The sequence below is a fragment of the Prinia subflava genome, chromosome 1 (genome assembly GCF_021018805.1).
Source record: "Prinia subflava isolate CZ2003 ecotype Zambia chromosome 1, Cam_Psub_1.2, whole genome shotgun sequence".
Lineage (NCBI taxonomy): Eukaryota > Metazoa > Chordata > Aves > Passeriformes > Cisticolidae > Prinia > Prinia subflava.
The window spans coordinates 21,284,052-21,301,849 of record NC_086247.1 but is presented as its reverse complement, the minus strand read 5'-3'; the positions used below and the strand labels follow the sequence as shown (position 1 = coordinate 21,301,849).

General features: G+C 39.9%; 1 protein-coding gene across 6 annotated transcripts in view; it reads right to left on the bottom strand.

Moving 5' to 3' along the window:
• Positions 1–435: 435 nt before the first annotated feature.
• The window catches only part of RNF19A (ring finger protein 19A, RBR E3 ubiquitin protein ligase), a 58,542-nt gene continuing 41,179 nt past the window's right edge, over positions 436–17,798 (bottom strand). For all 6 annotated transcript variants that reach the window (XM_063390139.1, XM_063390132.1, XM_063390158.1 and 3 more), the window contains 8 exons: positions 14,901–15,109; positions 12,850–12,994; positions 12,140–12,302; positions 7,546–7,660; positions 5,367–5,528; positions 4,488–4,701; positions 3,012–3,155; positions 436–2,654 (listed from right to left, as the gene is read on the bottom strand). In XM_063390139.1, the coding sequence (XP_063246209.1) occupies positions 1,970–2,654; positions 3,012–3,155; positions 4,488–4,701; positions 5,367–5,528; positions 7,546–7,660; positions 12,140–12,302; positions 12,850–12,994; positions 14,901–15,109 (1,837 nt within the window). In that variant the 3' untranslated portion in view covers positions 436–1,969. The remainder of the gene's footprint in view (positions 2,655–3,011; positions 3,156–4,487; positions 4,702–5,366; positions 5,529–7,545; positions 7,661–12,139; positions 12,303–12,849; positions 12,995–14,900; positions 15,110–17,798) is intronic.

Below are 17,798 nucleotides of genomic sequence, written 5' to 3'. Positions count from 1 at the left end.
ACTCGGCCAGTCTGTGGCGTTCTAGAAAGAACTCTGTGCAGGCCATGTGAACTGAGAGGAGCATCACTTTAGATGGAGAAAATCGAGCTTAGTCAGCGATCTGACTTGTGCCAAGAGGGTGCAGTTCTGTTTAAAGAGCTCCTGCCAGAACTGCATCCCTCTCACAAAACCATCTGTGGTCCTGCCTGCCAGACAATCAGCTCGGATTTCTTTTCATCTTAGAGAAAGCTGAAGTCTTGTACAAAACGCAACTGACTTTAGATCTTACATTTCCAAGAATCAGAGCACTCAACTTCCAAAGCACATCTATCAAATAAAAATATTTTAAAGCAGCCAGAGATAAGAGCAGTCAGCACCTTACAGGAAAAAGGCTCCCAGGGAGCACAGACATTTTCATAAGGCTGATCAGCAGGTTAAACAACAGACCACTAGAAGTCAGTATTTAGACATTTATTTCAGATATGCAGTTTACACGCATATTATTGAGCAAAACCGAATTGCAAATATACAAATACTGGAACAAGCATTACCAAATAACATAACTGGCACTAGTGTTATAAGCTATTACTGAAACTGGTGAGGGCAAGTCATGGAAGAGGACTGTAGCTTATGGCATTCTTTTCATCCACTCGAACTTCCAGTAGCACCATAATGGCAATACATGAAACACAAGACAGAACATTGTTAACTGTTATTCTGAGATTCACAACTTCTTTTTTTTTTCATTTTAGTGAATTACTTAGCAAAAAAATGTTAACAGTGCAGGCGCTTTGGCCAACTTCAGCTTGTGTTCAGCTTACATCTTCCATATGCGAAAGAAAAAGAAAAAAGCCAGCATATTTGGAACCCATCTTTGCACTTGGGCAGTCATTGCACTGCACTTAAGATTCTGGGACTGAAGACAGGCATATCTTGCCAAGAGATGTCATGTCCACTAAAGCCTGAGTGAGTCTTTGGTAGGCCAATACCTCATTATTATGTCTACGACAGTCATTTTGTTCACTAGGATTTTCTTTTGTGATCCAAGGTGGCCAAAGAGGACATTCTGGAAAACATTACAGTAAAATCCTCGAACGACCAGGCACTTCAAACCCAGTCTTTTCCAAAGGCACCAAGAATGGACGGGGCACCAATTTTCCCCCTAATGAAAGGTGACTGCATCTGCTTTTCTACAATGCTTAGAAATCACTGGATTGTTATTTTACAGTTTTTATACACTATATAGTAGCCTTATCTGCTGCATGATTGGTTGCATGAATAAATAGGTAACCCCACTGTTCCACAGAGGTGATGTCTCCATTCCACCATATATCAGGTACCAATTTCTTATGTTTTGACATTATGTAAAAGCCATAACCCTGCTCAAAGTGTACACACATACAAACACTTCTGACACAGGCTACATCCATCTGAAGATATGCAGTTCATTCTACATGCATTCTAAATACAGTGTGTCCAGTTATGAAGCAAAATTATCATTCTGAATATTCACTGTTGAAGTATGTTTGTATAGGTCTTTGCAGGTCTTTGCTTCCCTTAAATTTAAGAGTTCACACAAGAATGGTTTTAAGTCACTAATGCTCAGCTAACACCCTTTATCCCAAACCCCATATTTCCCAAGTGAACAGTGCAGGACATATTATTCATTTCAGCATTTAACATATTAAGAATTTACCAATTTTTATCTAAGTACACCAAGTATACGCTTTCAAGCAAACTTGTGGCAAAAATACAGAACATGGACGTATTTGTACTGCTGTAATGCACTTGGTTAAAGCCTTCATGTCTCTTCACACAGGTCGAAGATCCATAGGAAGTGTTTTGCCTTCTCAGACAAGTATATAGAAAATGCAGTTGTATCAAAACCTTGCTTCTGCTGGTCACCTGAAACTTACAGAAGTCATGTGTGATTCAACCAGCTCTGCAAGGGTTCTTTAGTGGCAAATATATTTTTGCAGCACTTACAGATTTAAATTTCAGTCTGAATAGCAGTGCTTAGTTCCCCAGCCCGTTGTGAATGGTTGTTGTTTGTTTCTTTCAGTGCTTCACCAACACCTAGATCTCCATCTGTCGAAGATCCATTATTAATGCTTTCCTCAGCAATGTAACCCAGCTGTGGAACATCAGTGCTTGGGGCTGCTGGAACAGGCACAGGGATTCCACTCGGCTGTGGGGAGTTTTCCAAGCGATCGTTTTCCACCTCTGGGAGAACACTGACTGTGGTAAAGCGAGTGTGAAAGTCGCTGGAACCGTGGCTACAGGAAGTTTTCATACTTTCCATGTCTGAGCAACTGAACTCAGAGAAATGGCTGGAGTGTGAATCTGCTACGGATGGAATACTGTCGCTCAGAGAGGGAGAGTCAAATTCACTCGAGTTTGTGCTTTGCTGTTCCAACAGCTGAGCATCCATGTCCTCTCTGGTCTCGTTGATCTTCATGCTGCTCTTCTTCCTCAGCTTACCTTTGCACTTCTTCCCCGCCGTGCTGTCCTTGCTCCACTTGGCGGCGCCGGCCTTACCCTCGGGCGGGCCGGAGCCGCCGGCGGAGCCGCGCCCGGCAGCGCCGCCGTCCTCCACGCTGCTGCTGCCGCTGTGGTGGCGGAACTTGGCCGGCTTGGACTCGATGTCCACCTGCACCTCCAGGCTGTTCCCTTCCCTACACAGGGGAGAACCCGGGAGTGTAAGTGCTCAGCGGAGGGAGGAACAAACACACACAGTGAAAGTGAGAGGGATCTATCTTGTAAGGAGAAATGTTTAACCAAATAAACAGCCCAAAGGAAAACACAAAGTCTGAATGACCAAATGCTTTACTGAGCTACAGCAGTGGCACTTCCCCTTGGAAATAACCCTGGGAAAATACAGTCAGCAGTCACGTGTAATTCCGTTTGTAACAAAATCTACAGTTTCAAAGTGTAATCTTGAATGCAGAACAGCTGAGGCATGCTTAAAATACCCTTTAATAGGCCTGTAACTTAAGCTTATAAATATTCTGTTTTCAGCACATTTCTCTTACCTGTCCAAAGGGATGTAGGAGTTCAGAATGGATCCTGCCATTGCTTTGGTACTGGCATTGTCACTAACTGTTCCCAAGCTAACTGTGCCAGATTCTCCACTCAGACTGTATCGTTCTTTCTGCACATCTGCTTGTACTTCCAGTCTTAGAGAGAAAGAGAGAAAGTTGTATAAACCACCACAACAGGTAAAGCACACTAGCTGAAAATTAGTGTCACCTTGTAGATGGCAGCAAGTAAATAAGTCAGTAATAAACAGAGTTCCTGAGTCACTCCAGTACAGATGTGATTATTTATCTACTGACACATTCTCCATTCCCACTGTCAAAAATTACTATTCTTTTATTAAAACCAAGCAAACAAAAACACCTCAAAGTGAAACCAGATTAATTTCCTAAAGTTGTTAACCAAAAGTTCTGTATTCTTTCCCTCCTGATATTTACAGGGACAATTTCCAGGTTCAGCTACAGTTCTTCTGCAGATAGGACATTATATTCTAAAAACAGTAAAAACAATCAGAAATTCAAGACATGATAGTTCCCATGTATCCTATGCTGCAAATTACTACTAATCAGAGCCAGAGAACTGTGTTCTGTGCTCTGCTTTACATTGTCCTGCTATCAATTGCAACAGGAGTAATAGAAACCTGACCAATCTTAAATTGGGCTCAGTAGATAAGCCAAAAATCAAATTACAAGCTTTTTTCCAAATGTCTTGTTTATCTGTGTTCTGACAGTGAAACTGAAGGGGTTTTGTTTTGTTTTAACTCTCAGCTCTTTAAAGAAGAGAGTATGTATACCTCACTCAGCACTCACAGACTGATACACCTGTCCCAGCAGAGGGGCACTCTTGATGCCATCCCACTCTCTTTATTCTGTATAGCCCTGACTGCCAAATTACTCAAAATGAGCAATGTTGGCAGCTGATTTAAGGAGCAAATTCCATCCTGAACCCCACATGCTAAAAATCCTTTCTGCACACTCCCTTTCTCTCCAGGGTGCAGCAGAGCAAACTACCAGAAAGGCCCAAATTCACAGAAGGCACTGAGCATGTGGCAAGGAGCTCCACCTTGGCAAGGCCAGGAGTTCATCTGCCTCCCCTCCTGCCTGAGTCCATTTGAGTCCACACTCCACCCGGGTGTTGTGCAGGCACAGCCTGGTGCCTGCAGGCTGAACGAGCCTGCACTTCTGACTTTGGGTGAGGTGAACCAGAGAACAAAAGTGTTAGAGATGAGCTGCCTCCTCTGACCCCTGCCTACAGGCAGGGATGCTGAGAACAAGATCTCAGGCCCCACTCAGCCTACACAAAATCCAAGTCTTGAGGACTGTGGTCAGGCAGGATCTCTTGAAAATCAGTAAGTTTGTCAGAATGAACTGTTCATCTCCCAGAGTCCGTTCCTTTTAACAGGAAGCAATATCAAAAGCAAAAATGGGAAAGCCGAGGAGGTGCCCCTGCCTCGGTGCAGAGCAGGCCCTGACCTGTTGAAGCAGCTGACCATGGCGCTCCCCGAGAGGCTGCCCGTGATGCTGGCCCCGGCCAGGGCCATGGTGCTGGCCGTCTCGCTCAGGTTGTCGCGCATGGCCCCGATCCTGTCCATGTGGCTGCCGCTGGCGCTCAGGCTGCCCGTCAGGCCCCCCACGCTGCCCTCGCCGATGCTGGGGTTGTGCCGCGCCTCTGCCACCGACGTCGTATCTGCACACAAACACAGAAGGCTCCTCAGCTAGGCAAGCTGCACTCAGCTTTTCTAGAATGGGACACGAAAGCAGTTTCTGAAACTGCGCTGAGAAAAGGGATTTAGAAAACGTATGGTCACAAAAAGAGAACTGTGTAAAAAAAAACCCCAAAAAACCCCAAACAAGAAGACATAATTTAAAAAGACACCTTTCTTGGAGCTGCTATAATGGCTGTCTGACATCATATACTTAAGATAGCAAAAAAATAACCATGGATAGGACAGGAAACATGGGTAAAAGGAATGCAGAGCGATCCCATCACACAGGATAGTGCCATGTAATCAAAAATTGAAGCATCAGACCAGTCTTTAGTTGGCCCTATTGAAAATAAAAAAATCTAACCAGCTTCCACAAACCAGAATTCTGAAAGAGCAACATTAATGCTATGTTAAAACTTTACCTATGGAGAAGACTTGAGCTTGGCTTTGATTAAAATGGGCAAGAAAAGCTTTAATACTAGTAATACAGCCCAGCACAAAATGACACAGAGAAGCAATTATCATCTGCAATTTCAGCAATGAGCGGAAGCAGCCCCAAATGCAAATAACTACTCTAGTATCTAAGATAGAAAATACAAGTCACAAAGCCCATATTTACAGAAAATGGAACACTGAATTCTCTTACCTACAGCTGCATTTGTTCCACCAACATTTATATCATTTTCATCATCAAATTCTATCCTGACACCTTTTCCATTGCCAGCTGACACACCACATCCTCCACTTCGGCAGAGGGAAATTGGAACAACTCCATACACATAAGCCAGCATAATAGGAACACCAATACCTACAGAGGGAAGTAGAGTTTTTCATTAAAAGTGACTTTTATTTTAGAGCCTTTCATAAAGGCAATTTCATTTTCCAAGATTACTTAATATTTGATTAATATTACACATGAAAGAGATCAGGAGGGAGCAAAATTAAGAAATACTGGTACATCACTAAGGTGAAATGACAGGAAAGTACTTTCAGCAGGCACAATGTCCTCTGTCAGCATTGGTAGGAAGTGAAGTTTAATGATTGATGAATTAACACTTTCCATATGTCCATAATATACTTTACAAACAAAATTAAAGATCCACAAAAGCTCCACTGGGGACTCCACTGTTCCACCTGAGAGGCAGAAATAGCAGAGATCTATTTCAAATGTTACTCAACTAAAAATGTTAGTACCTCTACTACTTTAATAAGGGGCTTCTCTTTCTGTCCACTGAAGAGAGACATAGCTTTGCTATCAATTTAATAGGACTTAACATTATTATTACTCTGAGATTTTTCAATATAAATTTTCCTTAAAAGTAAACAATTCTGTGGAGTACAGTGGCAGGGATTAAGGGAAACCAGCTAAAGGAACTGTAGACTAAAGCACACACAGATACACACACATCCATCCCACCACTTTGAGTGGGCGATGGAAGTTAGTCCTTTGGCATATGAATTAAATCATCCTGTGGCTTTGCAGATGGAAGTAGACAGAAGGTACAAAACCCAGGAGATTGAAAAATGTCAAGCTGGCACATTCTGAAGAAGTCCAGAGAGAAGCAGACCTAATAGAAAGGCTACTCAGTCTAATCTCAAAGAAGGGTTCCAATTATATAAAATCTCCTTCACTAGAAATTGCTCACATTCAAGGAGGAACTCCATATCCTTATGGTCATTATTCTGGAAACCACACAATGCCCTGAGACTGGAGGCCAGGTGTTAATGGCAATGAAGCAAGAGCAAAACTCCACAAAATAACACCCAACTGCTTTCCCTGAAAAGCCACATTTCATGTCTATTCAGGAATAGGAAACAGCTTGAGAGAAATGAAGTAAGGCAGACCTATAAATACAACTATGAGACTTTGTGTCCCAGCACCTGTTTAGCAGGGATCTGACACCACAGCCACATGAGAACAAGGCAGTGCAGACTGACAGTTTCAGGGCTGGCACATCCTCATTTGCACAGAGGTCCACCATTGATAACAAGCAGTTTAAAGCCACAGCTTCCTGGCCAATTTGAACCATCCCTGGCTAGAAGTGGCCACATCTTCCGGAGATTACTCTTTACTCTCTGAGCACTGCTTCTGGCACAAGGGGGAACACTGCAGACAAAACTGTGTGTACAGGGGGCTGATCCAGCTTTAAACTAAACGGTGGGTCTTACTGTGAGTCAGGTATACACAGCACCTTATTGAACAACCATGAAAATGCCTGTGCTGCAACAAAGAAGCAGTGCCAGGCAAATCCCTTCCTTTCAAAAAAAATCTCGGTTTGCAGAGATCTTGAAATTACCTGGGAAGATGAGGCAACTATTTTGTAAGGAACAATAAGATTCTGCTTAAATGCTATGCTCAATAATCACCATGATAACGAGTGTGATGCAATTGGAACTGACTCCCAGAGCAAAACAAGTGGTTTGTCAACTACTGCATTGTTAAGTGTAAGAGATCATTTTTGTTTTGCATGAAGAAAAGTTTGATATGAAGTTATTAAAATATGAACAGACTCTGTGGCAACAGTTTTTTTCCTTGATTGTTTAAAAAACCTTTAATACTTCAATTTTAAAAGCCAGATGCAACAATGTGGAAACTTCGATTTTCAAGATAAAAATTAGTTTTAATTCTTCAGGAAATGCTACATAAAAATCAAGCACTGTATTCTTGACTCTGCCCCAATAAATGTATAACCTCAGACTCCTCCTTGTGTTGGTTCCTTCACCTATAAAAGGAAATTACAGCTCTTATCTGTGTTATTCATGAGTGTTTACAGAGTTCTGCTTGCAAGGTGCTACCAAGACACAAAATAGTGATATTTGCTTACCTACAGTTACTGCAGCTACAACTGGAGAAACAATTACAGATAAGGTTACACCACCTGCTATGGCCAAGTTTCGCTTGTGCTTTGAAATGTCTTTGCCTTCGTATCGATTGTGAATCTTGAAAGAAGAAAAGAAAGGGGGTTAGAGTATTACAACATCAATAATACATTGCTGCAAGGATGAAAGAAGTGACATAGTTTGAAGCTGTACCCTGTTGTCCCCCAGAGAGACCACATTCTATGCAATGATTTCTTTCTTATATCAAAGAAAATAAAATTTATACTTAATATAAAATAAATTTTAATAAAATTTTAGGCAACCTCTTACAAGTAAGAAGTCCTCCCATCCAGCAATTAAGCATTTATTGTCAGCATCAGGTTTGAAGAGCTAAGTAACTGAAGAGCTTTGTTTAATTATTACTCCAGCTTACATGGCTGGGAAAAACAGACAAACTTTCAGGATAGAAGAATTGCCACATATGATCAGATTGGCTCATCTTATTCCCAGCTGTCTTTTCCCTGAACAGTATGGAGTTAAAACTTCCACAGATTACTTGTTCTATAGAAACAGGCTGACATAACAGAGCCATGAGAGAGCCTTCACCAAATAGCCTGGAAAGAGGGGAAAGCAAGAACTCCACGGCTCCAGCACCTCCTCATGCCCAGCTGTTGAGACAAGAAGTGTTTTCACAAACCAGAGTCTTAGCTGTGCTTCTGTTTACTGAGGAGTCAGCTACCCAAACCTCCTACTGATGGTTCATGTCTGCAATAACTCTGAAATGTGACTGCCTTGAACTTACCCGTCACAAACGCCACATGAACCTGGAAAGGCCTTTAAAGATCCCTGTTCTACAGAGACTTCCCACATTTGTGGGTTTCATTTATTTTCTCTAGGAACATGGTTTCTCAGAGGTATGCACTACCTCTGTCATCATTCTTGGCTAAGACATAACCACAAAGGAACTACAGGTATCTTAATGGCTGTCACAAAGCCAAGTTAATCCTCACTCCATCTAAGGAAGAGCTCAAAAGAAAAGCACACAAGAAGATAATGACAAAAAACAAGTTGCATGTCATGCTTTCTAAATTATCATGTTATTGAATGCTGTGCTTTCTAAAATATAATTTTAATTAGAGATTTGGTAGGGTTGTTCTCATTTTGGAATAAACAAAGTCTTTGTTCAGGCAAGGCAGGCAAGGAAAGGGCAGAGAAGGCACTGTGCTTTGTGCAAAGAGAATTCATTTACTTGCTCTGAGGTACTTTATACAGAGAGAAATACAGAGTGAGAGAGCACTTGAATATTGAACATGCCTATGGATTAAAAAGGAAAAATTGAACATGAACACTCTAATATTATGAATGTGTAAGAATTATAAACCCAGAAAGATTAGGTTTCATGGGGCTCTGAGCAATTAGCAGGATTGTCTAAGGCGCTGAATTTTACTGTTATGGACAATTATAACTCCCCAAACAAAAGGCATAATGCAACAAACATACATCCATGAAGGTTACTGGATTCCTTAAACACAAAGCAAAAAAAAAAAAAAGGAATGGAAGGAAGAGGGTACAGAGTAGAAATTGATTTAAAACATCAAGATAGAAGGCTACACTGGTAGAAACTACTATGAAATAAGAAACTTCTGCATATTGAATAAAGAATAATAAAGAATAACTGAAAATACTAGGCCAGAAGAGAGATTTCAATAAACACAGAAACCTATTAGGTTACAAGACATATCTATAAAACCAAACCACCAATACTTCCTCAAGGAAACTGTCGAAGCACAAGCACAAACTCTTCCAATGCAAAGGGCAGACAGAATGTTGAAAAAGAACAAAAAAGTTTCCTTTACCAAAGCAGCAGCAGCATTAAGAAAATAGAAAGTAGGTCAGATTACTATGAACGGGTATAGAAGAACAGCATGAGAGTGTTAGGCCAAAATCAGAAAGGTTAAACTAGAAGAGACAAAAAGGAAAGGATATTAAAGTCAAGGAGACATTATTCTACGAGTACAGGGCTAGTAAGAGAAAGACCAAATTGGATCAATTTGCTGTTTAACAAAAATGAAAGACAGCCAGCAGATGAAACTGGAGACCTGTTCCTATTTTCTTTTTCCTTCAGTTGTCATTGAACATTAACTGTGAGCCAGACAATTTGTGAGGAAGATCTGTACAGATACAGCAGATTGGAGTGTACTTCCATGAGCTGATCTGAAAAATATCTCAGCAGGTCAAATTTAAGAGCCACTAATAGTAATTTTTGAAAATTATTAGTAGTAGACATCTGAAAAAAATCCAGGAAAAATGGAAATGGTTAAATGGCAATGACAATCTTAAAAAGGGTACAAACCAACAAGCTGAGGAAGTAAAAGACCACTGAACTGAACTTTCATTTCCTGAAAATTGGGACCTTGTAGACATCAAAGCAAAAGTAGGAAACAAGAAGGTCACACTGATTTTTTTTTTCAACTAGAAATCACGCCAATTTGATTTTCTCATGTAACAAGATAACTCAGCCTTAAGGATGGGGAGAAACAGATGTCACACACTGACTAATTAAATTCTTACATTCTTGTGTGACACAAGCAGTTATAATGGTCCTGATTGAAAAAAACGGATGAGAGGAATCTATTAAGCTTCACATGAAACTACAGAAAACATGTGAATAGTCATTTTTTTAACTACCCAAACTGAGACTCTTCACTCCATACTTCTTCTGAGAGATGTGCCTTGGATCCAAGAGTATTGAACATTTCATTAATGTGGAAGATGGAAGGAGAAGAATGTGTGTGTTGAAATTCAGGCCAGTACAATCTGGCATGGTTGCAAGAATGCCAGAATTAACTCCAGCCGTGAGAAGCTCAAAAATGGTCTGAAATGACAAGATGCAGCTGAATGGCAACGAGTTCAAGACTACCCAGAGGAAGAAGCCAATTGCCTGAATTAGCAGGACGTGGGAAAGGGTTTGTGTTTTAGAGTACACAAAATGAAAACAGCGCGTTGTTGAGGACGAGGTAGATGGTAGTTACTGGCACAGAATCACCTTTTCATTTAACTCAGCAGTAATAATGCTGCAGCTTCACTGCTGCATTCAAACTGGACAAAAAGGTGGCATGAACAACTACAAGGAAATCCACAAAAGGAGCATCAGAAACCTAAACCAGTGTTTTCATGACAGTTCGTCAAGAAAAGCTGGAAGTATTAGGTTTGTTAAGAACAGACCTAAAGTATCATTAAATATGTAACAGCATATTGCAAAACAAAAGGATTCTCTGCATCAGCTGAAGAACAGGGCAGTAGGAATCTGATGTAAATTCTCTTCCTATACCAATGTTAAAAACAGTAGGTTTTTCTAAAGAAACCAAGCTTGAAGGGCCTGTGGGATCTCCACTGTCAGATGTTTTGAAGTGCAGATATTTGAGAGGGGTCACAGAGAAATGACCACTAAGCATTGGGGTACAACAGAAATTCTCATGAGGCTGCCCTCACAGACTAATGCTCTGAGACATTAATACCTGAAAGGTGCTCTGTGATGGGGTCCTATTCCAAAATATAATGAGAAGAGATAATCATGCAAATGTAATTTGCAACAGGTAACTGCTGCCTTCTTCCTCTCCTCACTTAGGAGGCTCCATTGACTGTATGGGACTAAGCCATAACAGAATAAAAGGATCAAAACCTTTCAGCAAAAAGTAGGGTACTTGCTAGAAAGAAAAAGATTAAATAAATACACTGGAAAAGCTGCACCCCTGAACATTTTGTCTAGCAGACACACTCCCCCTTCCCTCCCTAATAAATGCAGAATTATGAGTCTGTGCCAGTCACTGCGAGACTCCATGCTGATAAAACCAGAAAAACAAATCTTTCAAGTCATCATTTCAAAAAGCCCATTTCCAAAAGATCTAGGTAATTTATTACTATAACTGAAATTACATATAAAAGTTTGTTGATTACTTTATAGTAAAAGCTATTATATTTTTTAAGAGGAAATATATCAACTGCCTTCTGATTAACATGATCATTTCTAGCTCCTTCCCAGAAGAAGTAAAATGAAGACAACTAGCTAGCACTGAACCCTGCTCCACACTGGGGGCTGGGCCCAAGGCCATTAACAAGCTTTTGAGAATAAATGCTTAAATATGTGTATGCACAAACCTGGACTAGCATAATTTCATACTAAAATTCTCGTAACTATCCACTTTTAAGAAAAAAATAAATCCTTTTTGGTCTTCCTTGTGCTCTAGAGATTGTTTAATTCTAAGGGATAGAAGGGAAAGCAGAGATTAAAACCAGAGCAATTTTGAAAATGCATGCAGCAGCTTTCATGGCAGGATGTAAAAATTGGAAATTGTTCAGTGTTTTGCTCTGCATGTTTTAAGAGAATCCAGATTCTTAAAAAACCACTGCTTTTCATTCCTGTACAACTGACACAAATATCCTTAAACAAAGCAGGCGTTGGTTGGTTGGTTTGGTTTTTTTGGAGACTGTTTGGTTATTTTGTTTTGGTTTTTTGTTTAGAGGCCAGTTAAGATACCCAGCTTAACACAGTATCACCCAAGCCATACAACAGAAGGTAAAACCTGAAGCACTTCTTACCTTACGTCCCACATACACAGGAATTCCAATAATCATAGCAGGAATAGCAATGCCAGCTATTAAGGCAATTCCTACAGGAGCTCCAACAAGTGTCCCTAGTTGCCACAGGATCTTCTTCTTACGGCTCCATGGTTTCTTTCCCCAAAATGTGCAACCTGATGGGCTAATAGAGAGAAATGAGAAAGCTGTAAAGAAACTGTAAATAAATCAACATAGCTATACACTACTTAACATTTCTCTAGTCACAAAATGATTGTCCTTAGGTTCAAGTTACAGATGTAACACATCAGCAGTTATTTCTTCAGATTTTTTTTTTTTGCCTTGAGAGTATATTTTGCAATGTAACAAGAAACATACTGCATATTGCTACACAATAATCTTTGGTATAATCAGAACTTCTGTATTGCTTAATACAAAGACAATACAGCTCTATTAAGACATCAGTAAAAAGAGGGTGTGTTAATCCAAAAGACTTGATTTGTACTAAGAACATGCAGCATGCATAAAATTTAAAAATATTTTTAAATAAAAATAATAAAGCACTAATTTAAATATATGTATTGAAAACTGACAATTCTCAAGTATGAATACTTCAATTGTGATTCTCTACTCCAAGAGGAAGAAAGCCAGACTTACAGCACTTGGGGATCTCCTTCTAGATACTTTAGAAAACAAATTACCAACCACATAATTTTTTTTCTTAAATGTACCTTAAATAATGTAAATCTGAGATCTCTTTCATACATAGCCAACAGAATTCACAGCCACAGACAGCACAAGTCATATGATTGCAGCTTCCATCATTCATTTTTATTATATAAGCAGCACAGCGTGGGCATGGCTTTATGTCATCAGCTGTTTAAAAATGAATATTAAAATTGTATCAGTTCCTTAGACAAGCAAATATAATCACAATGCAGACATACATTTGGGAAAACTGATTGAACCATTATCTGAAATAAGGCTGCTTTACAAATCTTCATTTGGCCATGACTTGGTATCAAATTTGTGTTTACAAACCTTGGATTGACCAAAACTAATAAAAACAAAGTATATTAGACCACATTCAAATAATTGAATAGTTAATGCATACTCTCTCTTCAAGGATTTTCTAAGCCTAATGAAATATATATTAGAGTCTGACATTAAATATGTATGCTAACACAGGACTGATAATACGGTCTCTTTAAATATAATCCTCTTTTACATTTCATGCTGTTATGAATCTTATACTTGAATATTCAATCTCCACTCTGTTAATGTATCTTAAATCCATCTTCTCATTCACATTAACGTACTTCTTTGGGATTGCCAGCCTCCTCTTGAGCCCTTTTCACAAGCCTACTTTATACTTACTTACTCCCTAAAAACATACAGTGTAGCAGTAGAAAACTCTAGAGAATCAACGTGTTTCCAGGTCAAATGTGGAAAAATAAGGTTAAGTGACCAGCTCTGTCAAACAAGGGGTCATTGAGCAACAGTGAAAGGCACACACACCACAGCTGTGATCTTCATCCCTGTTTAGCACCTGCACTTTAGGACAAGCTATTTATTCACCTTGTAGCTCCTAGTGCAGAACTCCAAGCTTACTGCCTTCGTGCCACTGGCTAGGACAAAGGGAATGGAGAGCTCATACTGGATAGAAAGAATACCTAAGGAGGTGCAGAACCAGCAGGAAAAAGTACCTCTACCATCACCAGTGCACGAGCAGCTGAAAGGATTCATTAGCTACTCCCACACGGGAGCACATGCACAGCCAACAGGGCAGAAAGTGAACAGAGCGAGTTCCTCTGCACAGGAGAGGCAGAGCTACTGCTCTTCAGGCTGAGAGGAATTGAAAGGGTAAGGAAAGGAGCTGGTGGGCTGATTTTTTTAGCTTATTTTCAAATTTATTTGAGAGCTAGAGCAAAAATGCCAATTTTTAGGGCAAGGTGGGATGCATTGCTAAAATAAGCCAGTGCAAACAACAAAGTAGAGACTCTCGAGTCAGGGGGTGGATTGGAGAACAACAGCTCTGACTACAAGGTGCAAGTGAGACTCTACTCCAAATATCTACCTTGCTTGTTCAGGCAGAGACAAAAGCTTCCAAACAAATCAGAGTTTGGTGTAATTCAGAGCCCGTTCTTATCAACAGTAAACTGGAATCCTAATGTGCTAAACACTACTCTGAATAGTTTATCCTCTTTTTTTTTTTTTTTTTTTTTTTTTTTTTTTTTTTTTTTTTTTTTTTTGTGAGTTACAAAGAAGCTCAGTTTAAAGAGATGGAATTGTTTGGCTTCTGGTAGACAAGACAGAGGAGCATTTCCTAGAAAACTAACAATTAGTACTAACAAAGATGTCAAACATCAGAGCTGGCATCAGAGTAACAGTGTTTTTGAAATCAGTGGTTACACCAGTTATAATTTTAACAGCTGGGAAATTTCACCTACAGTGGAGAGAGAAAACAAGTATACTAAGTGATGCAACTAAAAAAAGTCAACATGCTAAATGTGGGATGCCTTTCAGCAAATTCATTTGATTTACATTTTTCAACTACAAAGAACTTAAAACGATGACAAGCTTTTAAGACCTAAGTTGGATGTTCTGGTCACAGACTACTTCCAAGCATAACATTTAAAATTTTAATTCAAATTATTATGTTTCTGAAAGACAAGGCACCTAGTAGCTATCTACCATGTCACCACTCCGTTCTTTCCTTATCTAGGGTTAATTGTGCGTATGTACAGATGTTTTTCAGACACAGCACCCCACTCATGACTACCTGCTGCTCCAGATTCCTGGCTGTAACTGATGGACGAAGAACGAATTGTTCTCAGGCGCAGGCTCTGAGCCCTCTCCTGGCGAGCAGCATCACAGGTCTGGTTGGGATGCCAGATTTGCTTGCAGTGGTAGCAAAACTCCGTTCCACAGCCCTCCCGGCCACACGTCAGCTTGGGGCAGCTGGCACACCCAAACGCAATCACAGCGTACCTTAACCATCGAGAGGGGGAGGAGAGAATTGTGTTAACAAAACCAGTTCTAGGTACACAACAAAGCTGAGTAGACAGCTGTCAGAGCAGCTGAAGCAGGTACAAAGGCAGTGGACATCAGGAGCTGATTACTTCCTTCAGGAGATGGGCAGCACCAGTTCCTGAACACCTCTCTCCATAGCTCTATTGCCATTGCATTAGATTAGGATTGCACAGAAACACCATAATCACAGCAACACTCACTCACCTTCACTCCATGCAGTATTCCAACACACTGTATTTAAAGCTGAATGCAATCCTGTAAGGTTTACAGTCACCAAGAAAGCACAGTTTAGAAGAGCAGGAAAATAAACCCCAAAAATGTGTTGAAGCAATTAGGAAAAGTTATAGTTTTAGAAGTGTCCCAGTCACTATGGGCACATCTGAGGTTGTTCCTGTCCATGAGGGAGGATCCCTGCAGTGTAACCTACAGCTCTAAAGACACCTGATTTGGCATGGCAGGACAGTTTAGCATTTCACTAGTTGTCTTTTATCACAAACACACCATTTTTTACTTTAAATATATGTTTGTTAACTCCTTGTATTTTAAAATGTCAACACAACAAACCAAGTATTTTATAAATAGGATTTTGGTTTCTCAATAATTAAGGCATTTTAAAAAATACATTTCAAATGTAAATGCAAAAATTGTAAGAGTTCGGGCCTCTATGCCACCTTTACTCTGACAGTACTACAGAGCAAAAACCCTCCAAGAATGTTGAGAGTTACAAAACTGTGTTATACTGCTTTGTAATCAGACACTACATGAATAGTTCTATACAATGAGTTGAACTGACAAAACTACTTCTTCATTAGCCCTGCATTTCAAAGTTCACATGATAAAAAGTGTGTTCATATTAACAGTAAATACAAACATATGTAGATATGTTTATTAGTTCATACCCACTATAGCTTTTCTCAATGATTTTATGCAATAGCTTTCTTTTAAATATATAATACTAAGCCCACTGGTAAAACATTTAAATCAGATGTATGGTTTTATTCACATGAACAAGGTCCCTGAGTAGACTTCAACAGATTTATAAGTGCAACAAGACTTAAGTTTCTGTCTGTTCAAATGAAGGTAATTTTATTTTAAAAGGCTGTTTATTTTTATCCCTGTCCATTTTATAACAGTTGCACAAATTCACTCAAAATATTCTTTATTAGTAATGATACTTTAAAAACATTCCCACTCACAAGCCTACCTTAAACTTTATCTATTTTTATTAAAGTAGCTACATCTGAAATTCTGCAAAGTTAATGCAAATCCTATCCCTTCCCTTATTGTTTGAAAACAGCATATTTGATGTTTCTCCCTAGGAAATCTTGCAAATAAACAGGACTCTCAACGTTTAACTTACAGATGATGCAGTTACAAATGAGATACATGCTTGCCTGTTTACAAATATTTCTTGCTTTCCAAGTCGAGATTTATTTCAATAATTGCTAGACTCTTCTATATTGCTGCCAAGTTAATCAGCTTCATTTTCCCCACTTTCTGCAAACTGAAGAGATAATTGCTTTGTATGTACACAAAGAGACTCTGATCCAAACACTTCTTCAACATACAGGGATACATTCAAGGCTTGCTAATGTTAGACCAAAAAAATCTCAAGCCTAAGACACAGAATAAAGTATCAATTTATACCCTGCTGCCTTCCTATCACTAATAAAGCATGGGCACATCCCTGAAAGCACTCCCTAATTTGGAATGGTGTATTTGGCACGCTTTTAGACAGTAACTTTTTAGACCAGAATAAATCTCAGTTCAAACTGTACAGGATTACAGTTTTAGTTTTAACATTTGCATTCTTTTTAAAGGAGATGTGAAAGCCTAAAGTCCTTGTTTAGGCTGAGAGAAGGGACAACTAAGCAAACTCAATATCCAGTAAAACAAATCCAGAGGCAGTGAGCGATTAATTGAAAGCTGCACAGTGAAAAGATGAATGAAGAATCTGTACTCTTTTGCATGATCTGCCTTTTGCTTGATAAAGGTATGAAAATTTAGGAATCACTGCTCTCTTCTAATGATGTCAGCAATACAATCTCAGAGCAAAACCATTAAATAATTCAAACAGAAGAAAAGACAGAACACATTTGGAATACTGATTCAGTAATGCTAGTTAAAATTACACTAGTGAACTGGTATGAAAAACAGAATATAAAGATACTGGTCTAGGAGAAGGCTCATGAGGTCTCCTATCAGTGCTCCTTCCCCAGGGATGGATCACCTTTGTGACAGTGTCTCCTATCAAGCCACTGCTGGTAGGTTACAGCCGGTCCAGACTTTTGCAGTGTTTCAGGTAGCAACCACGATGAGGACGCATTTGAGCTTGCAACAAGAGCTGCAGATGAAGCAGCCCAGGGCCACAAAGGCTGTGGTGCCACTGGTATGGACCCTTGTGGCACAGGGCACCCCTCAGCTGCCAGGCAGCCCCCCCAGGGCAGGGCTGCTGCAGCAGAGCTGCTCCTCCAGACTGGGCTGCAGTTCTGCTGTTGGGAGGACAGGCAGTTCCCCACTGGGACAGAAGGAACAGCAACACACTCGGTACTGTAGATAACTTTGTTTCAAGAGCTGTTTGGTTTGTGTTTTGCTGCCCCTAGGACTTGTTTTTACCCAAACAGAGTTGAAACAGAGAGGAAAAAGA